The sequence below is a fragment of the Eurosta solidaginis genome, chromosome 2 (genome assembly GCF_040869045.1).
Source record: "Eurosta solidaginis isolate ZX-2024a chromosome 2, ASM4086904v1, whole genome shotgun sequence".
Lineage (NCBI taxonomy): Eukaryota > Metazoa > Arthropoda > Insecta > Diptera > Tephritidae > Eurosta > Eurosta solidaginis.
In genome coordinates this window covers 75,483,038-75,501,602 of record NC_090320.1, presented here as the reverse complement: position 1 = coordinate 75,501,602, position 18,565 = coordinate 75,483,038, and the positions used below count along the sequence as shown (strand labels likewise).

Sequence of the window (18,565 nt, the reverse complement as noted above, 5' to 3'; positions counted from 1 at the left end):
TATGCCAGGAATTTTTAAAGACAAATGCCCAGAACTCGCAGAAGAGGAACGCACTCTCCCTAGGAAAACGCGCGTCACTCTAGCTCAACTTTGATCTGGGTACTGTAACAGCTTAAACTCTTACCTATCCAGAATCAACTCCGACATAATAAATGTATGTCCTGCTTGCAATGTGTCCCCACATGACACCAACCATCTCTTCAATTGCAATGTGGAACCAACGCCTCTGTTTCCTCTGGTTGCAGTTGTTAACGCTATGATCTTTGCTACTCGTTCTAATTTTTGAGGTAGGTTGTTTTTTTTGTGTGGCTTTCCACAAAACAAGCACTCCATAGTAAAGAATAGGGTTTACAATCGCTGTAAAAACCAATGAGACAGTGTGATAAACCCCACGTACACCCCAGCATTCTTTTATATGCATAAAGTGTCGTTGAGGCATTTTTCACCCTCTCCTTCATGTTGAGCTTCGATGACAGCTTACTGTCTAGGTTGATTCCTAGATATTTTGTGTAAGCTTTCTCCTGTAGGGTCACTCCTCCTAACTTAGGTCCGGTCCAATTTGGGACCTTGTAATCTGCATGCGATGTGTCCCCACATGACACCAACCATCTTTTCAATTGTAATATGGAACCTATGCCTCTAACACCAATTTGCCTGTGGTCCGCCCCAGTTGAAACTGCCAGTTTTGTTGGACTTCCATTAGAGGACTTTGATGACAATTTCTGAGTGGTCGCGCCCATTGAATGGGGCGAAGCACGGTTAACACAACAACACAACAAATATCTCTAAATATCTCAATTCCTGCTTCATATAGATTCTTAGTTTTACGAACTAATGAAGATGAAGCTCCGTTCAAAGTTTCAGGTATCTGGGCTGTCGGGAAGTTCCGTAAACCTCGAAAGGAAACTTTGCAAATTCGGACGATTTTTTGAATTTTCACGATCCCTAAGCCACCTAGCGAATTTATATTCCGTTATGTTGCATTGTTCTGAAGTATGTTCTTCGTTTCATGAATCTAGCTCTACAGGAAGTTACTCAAATAGCGGACGCAAGATTTCTAAATATCTTGATCCCTGTCCCATCTAGAAAACTTTTTTATTCTGAATATTACAACCTAATAGAGCCCAAAGTTTTGTTCAAAGGTCCAGAGCTCAGGGTTATCGAGAAGTTTCTTAAACTCGAAGTCAAGTTTGCAAGCTCGGACAATTTTCTGTATTTTCACCATCCCTGAATTTCCTGGCGATTTTTTTCCCTTTTGGTAATTTTATCATGCAAGACTGTAGCATACCGTGAAGTCGGTGCCCCCATAAATTCAGAAATACATTTTTTCAGAAAACATTAGTCAGAACCCTTTTTTCAGAAAGACAAAATTCAGAGGTCAAAACTCAGAAGTCTAATTTCATAAGTAAAAATTCAGAAGCCAAATTTCAGAAGGCAAAATTCAGAAGTCAAAAATCAGAAAATAATCAGACGACAGAAAAAACGTTAAATTTTTCTCAAAATTCAGAAAAGTTTATTTATTTGGAAGGAATTATGTATAAAGAAAAAGTAGTACAATCTAAAATTTTAAATTGTGTGCAATAGCAAGCATGTATGTAATTAAATAAATCTCTTTTTGCGCGTTTATCATTTTCAAATGAATTTACAATATTAAAAATACGAAGTCCTTATATTTTATCTTGCGTTTCCGATATGGCTCGCCTCCAGCTGAAAATTGCTGCAGTTTTGTTTCTGTTATTGCCTGTTCGTTTTTAAATGGTTTTATTTAGCTTGACTTGACAGGCTGGCTGGCACGAATTTTGTAATTGAAATTTAAGTAACTTCCCGATAAGCTACAAGCTTGAAAATATATAATAAAAAAAAACTCCGATAGGTGGCGCATGGATCGAAATATTTCAAAAAATCGTAGTTGTGGTCCGACTTGGTTCATATTTGGAACACATAATACATACAAGGAGGGTGGAGCCGTGTGTGGAAGTCCATGAAAGTGGGGAAAGCTTCTGACCGCCATTCACCTGGGAATGGCCAGAGCGATTCTTTTGCATGCGGTTCAAGCAGCTCACTACTGCCGGTCGCTTGCGGCCAAGTATCCTCTGGGTAGCCGCTAAACATCCATTTAGCGGTGAACTAATTTGAGAAGGCGTCAACTTGGCTAGGCCACTCTAACATAATCGGTTTAAGGGCTAGCCGGGGGGAGATCTCATCGGCAGCGTCTGTACACCTCTAGGTGCGGCTGCAAGCGGGCGTCTGTGTTAGAGCAAGCGGCTCGCTATATAAACGTGCAAGTAATATTTTCACCCCCGCTGAGCGGGTTGTGCGCTGGGCTTGGGACCCGCCAAGTAAAGCCATACTCCAATGAAATATAACAACAAGCCTCGGATAAATACACTCTCTATTGATGAAGACCATGGCAAACGTTTGAAGGACAATGAATTCAGGGCATGCACCTGGAACGTCCGCTCCCTGAATGGGATTGGTGTAGATGCCCGGCTGGTTGATGTCCTCGTCAAAGCAAAATCTGACATCACCGCCATCCAAGAAATGCGTTGGACGAAGCAAGGAAGAAAGAAGATCAAAAATTGTGACATCTATTAGAGTGGCCATACGAATAAGCGCGGATTCGTGGTGGGAGAGAGACTTTGTCGCCAAGTTCTGGCGTTCACACCTGTGGACGAGCGTCTCGCCGCTATCCGAATAAAAGCAAAACTTTTTAATATATCATTCATCGGCGCTCATGCGCCGACAGAGGAGAAAGACGATGAGGTGAAAGACTCTTTTTATGAACAATTAGAACGCACATACGACCGCTGCCCCCGTCATGATATAAAAGTCGTGTTTGGCGACTTTAACGCCAGGGTGGGCAAAGAAGGTGTTTTTGGCCCTACAGTCGGAAAGTTCAGCCTACACAATGAAACTTCTCCTAACGGACTGAGGCTGATTGACTTTGCCGGTGCTCGAAACATGGTCATATCCAGCACGAGGTTCATGCATAAAAAGATACATGAAGCTACATGGCTGTCTCCTGATCGAAATACTTGCAATAAGATCGATCACGTTGTGATAGACGGACGGCATGCCTCCAGTGTTTTAGATGTGCGGACGATCCGAGGACCTATCATCGACTCGGACCATTATCTCGTTGCAGCCAAAATACGCACCCGCCTCAGCGCGGCTAAAGCCAAGGAACAAAAAACACAAGGAAAGCTAGACATCGAAAAGCTTCAATCACAGCAGACTGCCAATGATTTCGCAACTCGATTCTCACACCTGTTCTCTGAGAGCACAACTCATCCTGAAGGAATACAGGAGCAGTGGGAGCATATCTCCAAAGCACTTCGTACTGCCGCCGAGGAGAAAATTGGTTATCGGCGGCCACGAAGAAACAACTGGTACGATGAAGAATGCCGCGTTGCAACCGAAAGAAAAAACGCTGCCTACAGGGCTACGTTAAAAGCGAGCGCGACAAGAGGAGTGTGTGAACGCTATCGTGCGTTGAAAAGGCAAGCGGGACGCCTTTTCAGGAAGAAAAAAGCAGAAAGGCGTGAGTGCGAAGAGCTTGAACTGCTAGCCACCAGGAATAACGCACGAATAGTTTACCAAAAAATATGGTGACAGACGGAAGGTTTTAAGACCGGGGCAAACTCCTGTAGGAACGAAAACGGCGACCTTGTAACTGATGTCCACAGAGTGCTTAGATTATGGAGGGAACACTTCTCTGCCCTCCTAAATGGAGGCAGCAATTCACCTCGCAGAGATGAAGAACCCGATCCCGCAATCGATGATGATGGAATATATGTCCCCTCGCCCGATTATGATGAAGTTAGAATAGCAGTAACCAGATTGAAAAACAACAAGGCCGTTGGCGCTGATGGATTGCCTGCGGAGATATTCAAGTACGGCGGCGAGGAGTTGGTAAGGCGCATGCAGCAGCTTCTTAGCAAAATATGGGCGGACGAGTGCATGCCCGACGGTTGGAATCTAAGTGTTCTTTGCCCAGTCCACAAGAAGGGGGATACTGCAAAATGCACCAACTATCGTGGAATCAGCCTTCTTAATATCGCATATAAAGTCCTTCCAAGTGTATTATGCGAAAGATTGACGCCCACCGTGAACCGGCTGATTGGACCTTATCAGTGCGGCTTCAGACCTGGTAAATCTACCATCGATCAGATTTTCACAATGCACCAAATCTTGGGAAAAACCCGTGAAAAGAGAATCGACACACATCACCTCTTCGTCGACTTTAAAGCCGCCTTCGACAGCACGTAAAGGAGCTGCCTATATGCCGCTATGTCTGAATTTAGTTTCCCCGCAAAACTTATACGGCTGTGCAAAATGACGTTGAGCAACACCATCAGCTCAGTCATCAGAATTGGGAAGGACCTCTCCGAGCCGTTTGAAACTAAACGAGGTCTGAAGACAGGGTGACCCCCTATCGTGCTATTTTTTTAATTTGATACTGGAGAAAATTATACTAGCTGCAGAACTTAACCGCACTGGAACAATATTCTATAAAAGCGTGCAATTACTGGCATATGCTGATGACATTGATATCACCGGCTTAAACACCCGCGTTGTTGGTTCTGCTTACTCCAAACTGGAAAAAGAAGTGGTAAAGATGGGTTTGATGTTGAATGAGGACAAAACGAAGTACCTGCTGTCATCGAGCAAAGAGTCAGTGCATATTCGTCTTGGAAACCACGCTACTGTTGGCAGCCATAATTTCGAAATAGTAAAAGACTTCGTTTATTTGGGAACCAGCATCAACACTAGCAACAACATCAGCACTGAAATCCAGCGAAGAATCAATCTTGCCAATAAATGCTACTTTGGACTAGGTAGGCAATTGAAAAGTAAAGTCCTCTCTCGGCGAACGAAAATCATACTCTACAAGTCACTTATCGTACCCGTCCTGCTATATGGGGCAGAAGCATGGACCATGACAACAGCAGATGAAGCGGCTTTGGGAGTGTTCGAGAGAAAAGTTCTTCGAAAGATTTATGGACCTCTACGCGTTGGCGATGCCGAGTACCGAAGAAGATTTAATGATGAGCTGTACGAGCTATACGCAGACATCAACATAGTCCAGCGAATTAAAACGCAGCGGCTGCGCTGGCTAGGCCATGTTATGCGAATGAAAGATGATGCTCCGGCCAAGAAAGTGTTTCTATCGGAACCCGCCTATGGAAGCAGAGGTGGAGGGCGGCCCCCACTCCGTTGGAAGGACCAGGTGAAGAACGATTTAAACTCCCTTGGTGTGACCAATTGGCGCCGGTTGGCGGAGCGAAGGAGCGACTGGCTCGCCTTGTTGGACGGCCATAACCTTTTAGACGGTTAAGCGCCAATTAAGTAAGTAAGTAATACAAACAATAATAGAAAGAGACCTATGAAGAAAAATCGCCGCTAGGTGACACAAGGATCAAGGTATTCAAAAAAATCGTATTTGTGGTCCGATTTGACTCATATTTGGAACAAATATTACATACAGTCCGGTAGAAGTGACATCAACATATTTTGGAGTTCGAGGAGGGACAAGCATACGTGGCGCAGAGTCGGGTCAAGTCGTTGGAAGGATTATGTATTGAGGACTCAGATTGTACCAAATTGTCAGCAAGAATCCATGTAATAATGAGTCACTAAATGAACTAAAAAAATGAAAAATAAGTAATAGGCAACTAAATAAAGATTAAAAACTTGAAAAAAAAATAATTAAAAAAAAAGTTTAAGTTAAACGGTTTTATTTAAAACAATACTTACATTAAGTAATAATAATACTTAAAAAATAAAATAAAAAAAAATAACTTAAATACTTAAAGCTAGAAAATAATTAGGTAGGTCCTAAGTACTAGTCATCACACTCCTCTTCAATCAAGGGCGTTGATCAGAGAATTAAATAAAAGCGTTGGGCGCGTCAAATTTCTATTGATAGTCATAAGTAAGACCAACTGAACCTTAATCAGGTTATGCTACGCCTCACATTATTAGAAACTTCACACACCCAACACTTTTATTTAATTGTCTGATCAACGCCCTAGATTGAAGAGGAGTGTGGTGACTAGTACTTAGGACCTACCTCATTATTTTCTAGTTTTTAGTATTATTATGACTTCATGTAAGTATTGTTTTCAATAAATATGTTTAACTAAAAAATTGTTTTTAAATTATTTTATTTATGAAATTAAATATGTTAGGGTGTGTCCCAAATGCACTTCAAATGACGTTGTGCCACCTTTCTATAGAATTATTTGTACGGACTTCACCCAATTTGGTGATATTATACATATTCCATAATTCGATTGAATATAGCACCTTCTTTGACGTTACTGTGTTCCAGGCTGAAAAAAATTCAGAAGTCAAAATTCGGAAAGTAATCAGACAGCAAAAAAACATTAAATTTTGCGTGTTTGAGTGAGTAACTACTTCTGCTGACGACTACATGTGTGTGCGTGAGTAATCTCTTCGTCGTCCTCTATATATGTGTGTAATTGATTATTAATGTGTTTATGTACCTCTGCCGTGCATCCACTTAACAACAGCTTAGTGATGTTAAAATTCGCCACAATACACATCCAAGTGTTTTATTTAAGGAAACCCGGCCTTGAGCTCAACCAAAAATTTTAGTTATTCTAAATAAATAAAATGTAAGGCGCGATAACCTCCGATGAGGTCTAAGGCCGAGCTTCTCTTCCAATTTGCGTCGTGCTCCTCTTGATTTTCCCTACAAATTGGCCGGACGGGACCTACATGTTTTATGCCGACTCCGAACGGCATCTGCAAGAGAGATGAGTTTTCACTGAGAGCTTTTCATGGCAGAAATACACCCGGAGCGCTTGCCAAACACTGCCGAGGGACGACCCCGCTTAGAAAATTTTTCTTCTAATTGAAAAACCTTATTTCTAAAATTTTGATGTCGCTTTGCCCGGGGTGCGAACCCAGGGCATACGGTGTGATAGGCGGAGCACGCTACCATCACACCACGGTGGCCGCCAGTTATTCTAAATACTAACGGCCAATAACGAGACAAATAATGTAATTTATTGTAGAAAAAATGCGAATAAATATTTTTCTACAGAATTAAATTCTGGTGGATAAACAAATCTTCTAATGGCATTTAGTATCCTTTAGCATGTTTAGTACGTAAGCTAACATTTTCTACCAAATTGAAATTTATAAAGTTTTATTGCCCATAAAAACTAGGGAAACACGAATTTTTTGAGCCTTGAGGCGGGATTCGAAGTGCATATGTGGGGAGTTTGACACCTACAATTTCTCTCTCTGGCTGCTTGCAAAAAGTAAGTGGTATAAGGGCAAATCCCAAAAACTTTTACCGTTTTGGATACTCGGGTTTGTCACACGGGCAAAAAACTTAAGGCCAGAAAAAAGTACAAGGACATTAAGTTTGACCTTTTGACTATCCGATCTGATGATTTTAAAAATCAAGGAAGTTGATAGTAAGTTTTTGTAAAACTTCGAAACATAACAAACGTCGATTTTTACACTTTTTCAAGCGATACCCTTATTTTTTTTTTTGAATTTTTTCTATAAAATTTTGAAGGGTCGCTGAAACGCTATGGAATTTAAACTGAATGTTGTTTTTGAGACGGAGATTCTAAAAGTATGAGCAAAATAAGTGGTATATGGGTAAATCCCAAAAACTTTTACCGTTTTGGATACTCGGGTTTGCCACACGGGCAGAAAACTTAAGGCCAGAAAAAAGTACAAGGACATTAAGTTTGACCCTTTGACTATCCGATCTGATGATTTTAAAAATCAAGGAAGTTGATAGTAAGTTTTTGCAGAACTTCGAAACGTAACAAACGTCAATTTTTACACTTTTTCAAGCGATACCCTTGTTTTTTTTTTTTTGATTTTTTCTATAAAATTTTGAGGCATCGCTGAAACGCTATGGAATTTATACTGAATGTTGTTTTTGAGACGGAGATTCTAAAAGTATGAGCAAAATTAATGTGCCCCTCCAATACTCCAAACTATCATCAATCAAAGTAGCGATACTTTTTTTGTCATTTTCAATATTGACAGTTTTTTGCTTATAGTTTTTTGAGGCAACTGAGTATTGAAATTTGGATTATGCACGATAATAGCCTATCAGGGATGGATTTAAAATATCTGGGGCGTCAAATTCGATGTGCCCCTTTCAGTTTTGAAGGTAGAGGCAGAAAAGTGGAAGAACTTGGTTGCGTAAATTTTTTTCAGGAGCATGTTTTTTTGTGGGCACAGCTACAATTTTACTTTTATCACTTCATACCCGTTTGTTAATTTTTTCTCTACACCACATTAGTATACCATCAATTGCCTCATCTTGGAATATTCACGCAAGGAAAGTTATTGATGTTTGTACATGGGGCAAATATACGAAATTTCCGACAAAAATTGGCAATCGGCAAAAAGTGTAGAAACAATTTTTGGCGGTTATTCGGTTTTGTATTTTTACCGATATCTACAAAACCGGGTCTCGTGTATCAAAAAAATTTCGATATAATCGGTACAGAAGTGTTGAAATAAATGTAGATTTAACATTGGGACCTCAATTTATATATATTTTGCTCGATTTTTTGACTATATCTTTTTGAGGCATCATGTAGGACGAGTAACGGCGATGCACTATAGCTCCAATTTACCCCTCAATGTTCCTAACAAAAAGATATTTGCGTGATACCATATTTCAAAAAAAATTGTTTTCTCCAATAAACCCAAAGTTTGGCGCATTTCCCCATATAAAATATCATATTGTAACGAATTTTCTTGCAAATCCTCCTGCTAAGTTCGAATCACTAAACTGTTGAATAAATAACTCCAATTTGTAGTAATGCAAAATGTCATTTATTAAAGTACTTCACAATAACACTCAAACTGTGCAACGAATAGCTTGCTTAATAACCACACTGATTGATAGCTCAATGAAACTCTACTATTCAAAATAATACTGCTATTGCTCGCTAGATATCGTCTTAATTGCAACTGCTTGACAACTCAAATCAAACTGAATTACTTCTTACTCGCCTGTCCCGCTTTTATAGTTTACGCTGCATACATCTAGGCTCTTCTATTTCCAGAACTTACCAACTATTTCGAGTGTTTATAGTTCTCATATAGTTTCTACTTGTTTGCAATTTTCTACTTTTCAGCGTCTCTCAGATGTATGTGAGTTTGTAGTTTACAGTCTCTCGCACACACATAGGCGTATAAGTAAATGCATCTGTGTGTGAAATCTCTTTCGGCTGCCTTATATATGTGTATACATGATTTGATTATTGACGTAAATACTGCTTGGCATGGCCTTAGCGTCGCCTTAGTGATGTATAGCTTAGTGATGCTAATATCCGTGACAATATTGTAACGAATTTAGGGAAATTCCGCTTATTTTCAAACTTCTGCGTACGTTCGTATCTCTAAACTGTTGAATAATAAAACACTCCAATATTCTGTATTACAAAATGGTCTTTATTAGACTACTTTGAAAGTACTTCGCAATTAAACTTCACTTTGCAACTGATAGCGTGCTTAAATCAAACTGCGTAGCCATGCCTCAGCTTGTGCTGCTTTTATACTCTTCGGTTTCCTCGTTCCCCCATTTCTCCTAAGGTCTAGTAATTTCGTGAACTTGATGCTTGTTTACCAGCTATACACATGTATATTTGTAATTTGTATCCATGTGCGTGTGTATATGTGAGTACTACATCGCTAATAATGCCATGCGTTTGTATCTCGCTGTCGCCTTGTATGTATGTGTGTACATGATGATTGATTTGTTTATGTACATACTGCTTAGTATCGGCTTAGTGATGGTTGTTGTTATTGTTGTAGCAGTGCTTCGCCCCACCTAATAGTTGCGATCGATCACGAATTGTCATCAATATCCTCTAACGGGAGTCCAAGGAAACTTGCTGTTTCAACAGGGGTGGACCATAATGAAAGGGGTGTTAGAGGCGTTGGTTCCACATTACAATTAAAGAGATGGTTGGTGTCATGTTGGGACAAATTGCAAGCGGGGCATACATTTTGTATGTCGGGGTTGATTCTGGATAGGTAAGAGTTTAACCTGTTACAGTATCCAGAACGAAGTTGAGCTAGAGTGACTGGCGTTTCCCTGGGGAGTATGCGTTCCTCTTCCGCAAGTTTTGGGTTCTGACCTTGGGGTCGCCAGAGCCTCGTCTGTTAGTGAAACAGGATTCACCGCGGATAGGTGAGGTTGACAATTGGGTTTGTAGAAGCTATATATTGCGCTGGCAACCTGAAGGGTTGCGCTACACACCCCTTGAATCTGGTATTTTAGTTGGTTCTTATGACAGACATACCTACCGCGGGTAAATTCTGACCCCCTAAACCGCTGGGGTAGTGATAGTAGTATCGCTTAGTGATACTAATATTCGTCACAATATACATATGAAAATCAAGACTATAAGTAAACAAAAATTTTTTTTTTCGCTGCCTTTGAAGAAATAACCGCTCACGAAAAGTGTCTGGCAATATTAGTTTTCAATTTCTTATAATATTATCTACTATATATATATATATATATAAATCACAGAGACTATAAGTAAGTAAAGTTAGCGATATTTGTATGCACCTTCAGCAGCCTGTACCGATAAATTGGCCGATGGAGCAAACTAGCGGGGTGCATACCTGCATAGTACATGAAAGCACAAAGCTTTTCGACACATTTTGTTTGTCAGAAAATAAGTAACGTCTGGCGGCTCTGGGATCTTGGAGTATTCGTAAAAGCCGTTATAATTTAAGTCCCAACGCACCTACATCACATTTGGTATTACTCATTTAACAAACATAATACTCAATAGAAATAGTTTATATGGCAATGAACTTTTGCACAGTCAGTAAATGGTACTATAATTTTCCATTTCCATTTTCCAGGTACTTTTGGGAAAAAAATAATAATAATAAAATAATTTGATTAACACCAAGTCCACCATCCAAAAAAACAAGACTATAATCCAAATTATTGTTAATAAATTAATAAGTTGCGGGCGTTTTTATTCCTATTATTTTTTTTCAACTTTTTTTTTTTTTTTGTAATACATTTAATTTTGGTATGCGTAGACATTGATGTATGTATGTATGTTTGGAAGTAATATTTTTACAATTTTTTTTCTACTTTATAATTTTTTAACGGTTTCTTGGCCTTGCATGGATTTTTGAATGCGTTATTGAATTGTATGAATGAAATCTTTGTTTAAAATTATGCCGAATCGGTATAAGAATGCATCTAGAATCATAATGCAGTTTTATATATATATGTAAGTTAAATTATAATATGAACTAATAATATTAATGCATGTATGCTCTCTTACTTCATTTTTAAATTTATGTATATTAAATGTTCGAAATAATAAGTAATAATCACCAATATAGTTTTTTATAGACATGCAAATAATGGAAATCGTAGTTTTCTAAATTGTCATATTCGTGCAACTATTGGCATGTACCGTTTATTATCATTAACACAATGCTAGACGTTGTTCTCATATACATATTTATGTTCAGCTTTCAAATATTTACAAATAATTACATACAATCTTTCTCTTACTGCACGTATAGCCCCCAGTTTTAAGTGAAGATATTTGTTTCTACTAAATTCTTTTAATATAAATTAATTTTTCTAAGTATTGTTTTACGACACATGTGGCACGTGCGCAAAGTTTCCGCACATCGTGAACATGCCCCATGACCGCACAAAAAGGCAACATCTCGTGTACGCTCCATACATATACCACAATAATGGGATTCTTCATATTCTTGTATTTTATTTTCTAAATATCTTAAACGATCAGCAGAAGGAGCGCGCGTTTGATCTGAATTAACAATTATACGCCCATCAGTGCCTATACGCCGTTCAATTTGCACACCACACCGTAAGCACTTCTTCATACGTAAGCCACATTCTTCACAGGAAATTTGATGCTGACATGGTTCGAATTTGATTAATTGTAATTTTTCATCACAAACTATACATTCCTGAGGGCCATTGATGAAAGGAACAATAATAGATAATGATGATGAAGGTGGTGGTGGAGTCGTTTTTGGGCTTGGTTTAGATCCAGCTGCTATTTCAGGTGAACCACCATCACAACCGGTTACTGGTGGTTTAGGTGCTTTTTTACGAATTCCAGATGATTGCGTAAGACCAGAAGTGGAGGGTACAGGAGTCATATGTACATAATGCGTGTCCAGCACATTTTGTCTATCAGAATTAAGTTTTTTTAGACCAGCAGGTTCTTCAGTTGAACATTCAATATGAGTTGGTGTACTTCTATGAGTTGTAGCCAACTGTGTAAACGTATTTTGTTGCGTTGAATCAGCAGCTATGATATCAGTAGCATTGCTACTTGATGTCGCTACAGGGACTGCAGTTGCACCCACATCATTATCTGTTGTATTTAAATTAAGTGATTGTATGTTACGTTCCACTTCAACTGCGGTACTGAAATTTGTACCATCACTGATTGGTGATGCTGAATGTGGCGCTGCATTTGTTAATAATCTCGATGAACTTTGATATCCCAATATCAATCGTCTCATATCTAGATTTGTGATCCATTCAAATATGTCTGTTCCCTTATTGTTTTGCTCTACACGACAGCCACATGATGACAGATAGCAAAGAATTGTGTACATAAGACGATCATCGAGCATGTGAGAAAGATTATCATAGATTGCTCGTATATTTGGTGAATCTTCTCCGGACGGTTCAGCCGCTTGTTGTAAATTAGTTTTTTTAATTACGCACAAATGCATTGCATTATCCCCATCTTCATCGCGAGCCATAATATCGCAGCCTAATGTAACAAGACGTTCAATTACAGATGAATGCCCCTGCGAAACCGCTAAAAGGAAAGGAGTTTGACGGCGGTTATTTCTTATATCGATCTCAGCCAGCCCTTCCATTATTAGCGTTTCAACAACTCGTGCATGTCCATTTAATGCGGCTAAATGTAGAGCGGCAAACCCATCATCCTTTTTAACATTTACCAGTTGCCTAGCCAATTGCAAAATGCGTTTGGCCGCTACAACGTTACCCTTTAGCGAAGCATGATGCAAAACGTTAAAACCTCTATTATTTTTAATAAGAAAATCCAAATTTGGTGCACTACAGAACAGCTCAACAACTTCGGTGTTCTCTTTACCGATTGCATCATGCAACGCCGTATCACCATACGAATCTTGAATATTTACATCGGCACCATTCTGTAACAATTCGCGTACGCAATGTGGAGTTTTCTTGTGTGCGCAGATATGCAAAGCTGAACAATGACTTGAATTTAGAAAATTTATATCAGCTCCACTTTGCAATAGAACACGCATAGTTTCAGGTTGATTGCCGAAAGCAGCGTAATGAAGAGCAGAATCACCCTCCTTGTCCACCACATTTACATTGGCGCCTTTATTTATAAGATATTTTACTAATTCAACATAACCCTGATGAGCTGCTACTTGTATACATGCTTTTCCGCCACTCATCACATTGACTTGTTCTGGATGTGCATCCAAGTATTGTTTTACAAAGTCTAAATGACCTTGTGCTGCTTCGCGCACTAACTTATCGGCGACTGAAGTGCCAGATAAGCCCGACAATGGTGTCATTACATGATCAGTTCGCCTATGACTTAAGTCCATCATGCTGTTTGATCGCTCTGCTGCTGTTGCCAATGGTGACCGTTCCAAACGTACACATTTTGGATTTAATGTCCATTCGACTCCATCGTCTAGTTGTTGAATACGCAAATCTCCGTCTGAGTAAACTTTTATCACTTTGCAATGCTTTCCCAAAGCCTTAAAATATAAAGATTAAAAAAAGTTAGCACATACATATCATTTAACTTTAATTCACAAAGGCCCTATTCTACAATTTAAAAAGTTAAGAGCAAAAACATTTCACGGAATACAGATTTGGCTTTTTAAAGTGGCATAACTCCGTTGTAATTTAAAGTAACATTTTCAAATTTGTAGTCAAGAAGAAGAAGACTCGAAAGTTTATATTCAGTAGAAGTTTTTTTTTTCAGCTAAGCAAACCCTAAGCAGACCTTTGCTTTTCTAGGGTAGCGAGATTCTCTGGGCGGAAGCAGATATACATGAGTGGTGATTTAGGTTCTGAGGGTCACTGCCAATTGGGAAACCATGCGGTACTTTTCAATGCTAGTACAAAGGAAAATCCTGCTGCAGCTGCATGGAGGAACATTATTCTGATCTATTGTCACCACAAAATTGTCATCAAAGTCCTCTAATAGGAGTCCAAGGTAGCTAGCAGTTTCAACAGGAGTGAACCATACGGTGGTAGAGGCATACATATGTATGTTCCACATTACAATTGAAAAGATGGGTGGTGTCATGTGGACAAGTAAGAGTTTAATCTGTTATAGTATCCAGAACGAAGTTAGGCCATGGTGAATCGTGTTCCCTTGGCAGTGTGCTTTCTTCTTCTGCAAGAGTAGGACAGTGTATTTATATTGACAAGGGGGTTCACCGGGCGCCTCCTGGTATTCAATAATTTGACTTGTGGCGCTGACGAAAAGCAAAATCTAAAATTTTCAAGGCACGACAAACAAAGAATCGTCGCTTTTTTGTCGCTAAAGGCCATGTATGATACAACTCTGACGTGTCACTTGAAATTTAGAGCTTTGAAAGAAAAACGCAAAATGCAATACGGAAATCGTATGCCACAATCAACGCTTTATAATATGCACAATAACTGTATAATTAATCAAGTTAATTTGGTGACCTTTAATCATGTATCTGTGAGTTAAGCTGGCTCGAGGTCGGGTGCAATAAAACACAAGAAGTTCTTGTATAACCGATATATTACATCATGTTGTATTGTTAATAGTTGCCTTGAGGACGATTACCGAAGATAACCGAAATATATCGGTTATACAAGAACTTCTTGTGTTTTATTACACCTGACCTCGAGCCAGCTTAACTCACAGATGTATAATTTAATACAATAGTTTTTTTGAAAAAATGATTACTTTTCCTTTCTAACATCAAACTAGAACCACATAATTAAACCCGCCAGGATTTACAATTAAACATCGATTGCAAGATTTCCAATTTAAAATTAGTTTCCTCAATATCTCGATCCATGCGCCACCTAGCGGAATTTTTTTTGATAAAATATTGCATTGTCACCGGGTTCTGACTTACGGCTCAAGTTTTATATCTCCAGCTTATGGGGAAGTTACTCGAAAATCGATCGCAAGATTCCCCCATTATCTTGACCCAGCGGAACTTTGTTTTCTATTAATTGTATTGTCACCGGGTCTCGAAATATGTGCTAAGTTACAAGTCTCTAGGTAACCAGGAAGTTAGTTAAAAATTGATTGAAAGATTCCCAAATTAAAATTAATTTTCCTAATATCTCGATCCTGTGCCACCTAGCGGAATTTTTTTGATAAAATATTGCATTGTCCCCGGGTTCTGACCCACGGCTCAAATTTGAAGTCTCTAGCTCACCGGCAAGTTACTCAAAAAGCGATCTCAAGATTCCCCTCGTTTTTCAGGAATTTGTAGTTATCTCAATTAGCACGAGGAATTTTGTTTTCTGTAAATGGTATTGTCACCACCTTGAACTGTGTTCCAAGTTTCAAGTCTCTAGGTCACCGGGAAGTTAGTTAAAAATGGATTGAAAGATTCCCAAATCAAAACTAATTTTCTTTTCATGCGCCACCTAGCGAAATTTTTTTGATCAAATATTGCATTGTCACCGGGTTCTGACCCACGGCCCAAGTTTCAAGTCTCTAGCTCAGCGGGAAGTTACTTAAAAAACGGACTCAAGATTCCCTGTGTTTTTTCAGGGATTTTCGTTTATCTCGATTCCTCTGCCACCTGGCGGCATTTTGTTTTCCACGAATTGTAGTGCCATCAACTCGCAAACTATGTGCTTAGTTTCAAAGCTCTGGATCACCGAGAAGTTAGTTAAAAGTCGATCGCAAAATTTCCATTTTAAAATAAATTTTCTGTATATCTCAATCCGTGCGCCATATAGCAGATTTTTTCGCTTGCATTGTAATATCTCACTGATCTGAATGTTCTAAGTATCAAGTGTCTAGCTCAACGGAAAGTTACCGAAAAAGACTTTTCCGTGCGTCAAAAATTCGTATGGAAACGAGGGGACAAACATGAAAGCGACTTAATATAAAGGTAATAAAAACCTATATAATTATTGAACACCTGGAAACTTTGTTTGAGTGTTAGTTTTCGTCATCCACAAAACAAAATTGCTAGTTTTCGTCAGCCATAAAATGAAGTTGCTAGTTTTCGCCAGACACTAAACCTCCGGTGTAAGTTTGCGTATGGCGCGTTATTTAGCATTTTAGCGACATTTAATTCCGCGTAATCCATACAAATTTTGACAGTAAAATACGCCCTATGGGAACTCATTTTAGCATTAGCAATATAAATGTGGAAATCGGCCGAAAAAGTTCACGAAAACAGTGGCAATGCTGGTTATTGTTATTATTATACTCAGCTGAGCAGAGCTCAGAAAGCAACATCAAAGTTTTAGAAATAAGGTTTTTCAATTAGAAGAAAATTTTTCTAAGCGGGGTCGCCCCTCGGCAGTGTTTGGCAAGCGCTCCGGGTGTATTTCTGCCATGAAAAGCTCTCAGTGAAAACTCATCTGCCTTGCAGATGCCGTTCGGAGTCGGCCCCTCGGCAGTGTTTGGGAAGCGCTCCGGGTGTATTTCTGCCATGAAAAGCTCTCAGTGAAAACTCATCTGCCTTGCAGATGCCGTTCGGAGTCGGCATAAAACATGTAGGTACCGTCCGGCCAATTTGTAGGGAAAATCAAGAGGAGCACGACGCAAATTGGAAGAGAAGCTCGGCATTAGATCTCCTCGGAGGTTACCGCGCCTTACATTTTTTTTTTTTTAAAGACGGATAATGTCCAGAGAGTGCTTAGATTATGGAGGGAACACTTCTCTGTTCTCCTAAATGGAGGCAGCAATTCAGCGCGCAGAAATGAAGAACCCGATCCCGCAATCGATGATGATGAAATATATGTCCCCCCGCCCGATTATGACGAAGTTAGAATAGCAATAACCAGATTGAAAAACAACAAGGCCGTGGGCGCTGATGGATTGCCTGCGGAGCTATTCAAGTACGGCGGCGAGGAGTTGGTAAGGCGCATGCAGCAGCTTCTTAGCAAAATATGGGCGGAAGAGTGCATGCCCGACGGTTGGAATCTAAGTGTTCTTTGCCCAGTCCACAAGAAGGGGGATACTGCAAAATGCACCAACTATCGTGGAATCAGCCTTCTCAATATCGCATATAAGGTCCTTTCAAGTGTATTGTGCGAAAGATTGAAGCCCACCGTGATCCGGCTGATTGGACCTTATCAGTGCGGCTTCAGACCTGGTAAATCTACCATCGACCAGATTTTCACAATGTGCCAAATCTTGGAAAAAACCCGTGAAAAAAGAATCGACACACATCACCTCTTCGTCGACTTTAAAGCCGCCTTCGACAGCACGAAAAGGAGCTGCTTATATGCCGCTATGTCTGAATTTGGTTTCCCCGCAAAACTTATACGGCTGTGCAAAATGACGTTGAGCAACACCATCAGCTCAGTCAGAATTGGGAAGGACCTCTCCGAGCCGTTCGAAACTAAACGAGGCTTCAGACAGGGTGACCCCCTATCGTGCGATTTATTTAATTTGATGCTGGAGAAAATTATACTAGCTGCAGAACTTAACCGCACTGAAACAATATACTATAAAAGCGTGCAATTACTGGCATATGCTGATGACATTGATATCATCGGCCTAAACACCCGCGCTGTTAGCTCTGCTTACTCCAAACTGGAAAAAGAAGCGGCAAAGATGTGTTTGATGGTGAATGAGGACAAAACGAAGTACCTGCTGTCATCGAGCAAAGAGTCAGCGCATATGCGCCTTGGCAACCACGCTACTGTTGGCAGCCATAATTTCGAAATAGTAAAAGACTTCGTTTATTTGGGAACCAGCATCAACACTAGCACCAACATCAGAACTGAAATCCAGCGAAGAATCAATCTTGCCAATAAATGCTACTTTGGACTAGGTAGGCAATTGAAAAGTAAAGTCCTCTCTCGGCGAACGAAAATCATACTCTACAAGTCACTTATCGTACCCGTTCTGCTATATGGGGCAGAAGCATGGACCATGACAACAGCAGATGAAGCGGCTTTGGGAGTGTTCGAGAGAAAAGTTCTTCGAAAGATTTATGGACCTCTACGCGTTGGCGATGGCGAGTACCGAAGAAGATTTAATGATGAGCTGTACGAGCTATACGCAGACATCAACATAGTCCAGCGAATTAAAACGCAGCGGCTGCGCTGGCTAGGCCATGTTATGCGAATGAAAGATGATGCTCCGGCCAAGAAAGTGTTTCTATCGGAACCCGCCTATGGAAGCAGAGGTAGAGGGCGGCCCCCACTCCGTTGGAAGGGCCAGGTGGAAAACGATTTAAACTCCTTTGGTGTGACCAATTGGCGCCGGTTGGCGGAGCGAAGGAGCGACTGGCACGCCTTGTTAGAAGGCCATAACCGTTTAGACGG

At 40.0% G+C, this 18,565-nt stretch overlaps 1 protein-coding gene across 1 annotated transcript in view; it reads right to left on the bottom strand.

Moving 5' to 3' along the window:
• Positions 1–11,033: 11,033 nt before the first annotated feature.
• Positions 11,034–18,565, bottom strand: part of mib2 (mind bomb 2) — a 65,167-nt gene continuing 57,635 nt past the window's right edge. Inside the window, exon 9 of the mRNA XM_067765767.1 lies at positions 11,034–13,806. Within this exon, the coding sequence (XP_067621868.1) occupies positions 11,617–13,806 (2,190 nt within the window). The 3' untranslated portion in view covers positions 11,034–11,616. The remainder of the gene's footprint in view (positions 13,807–18,565) is intronic.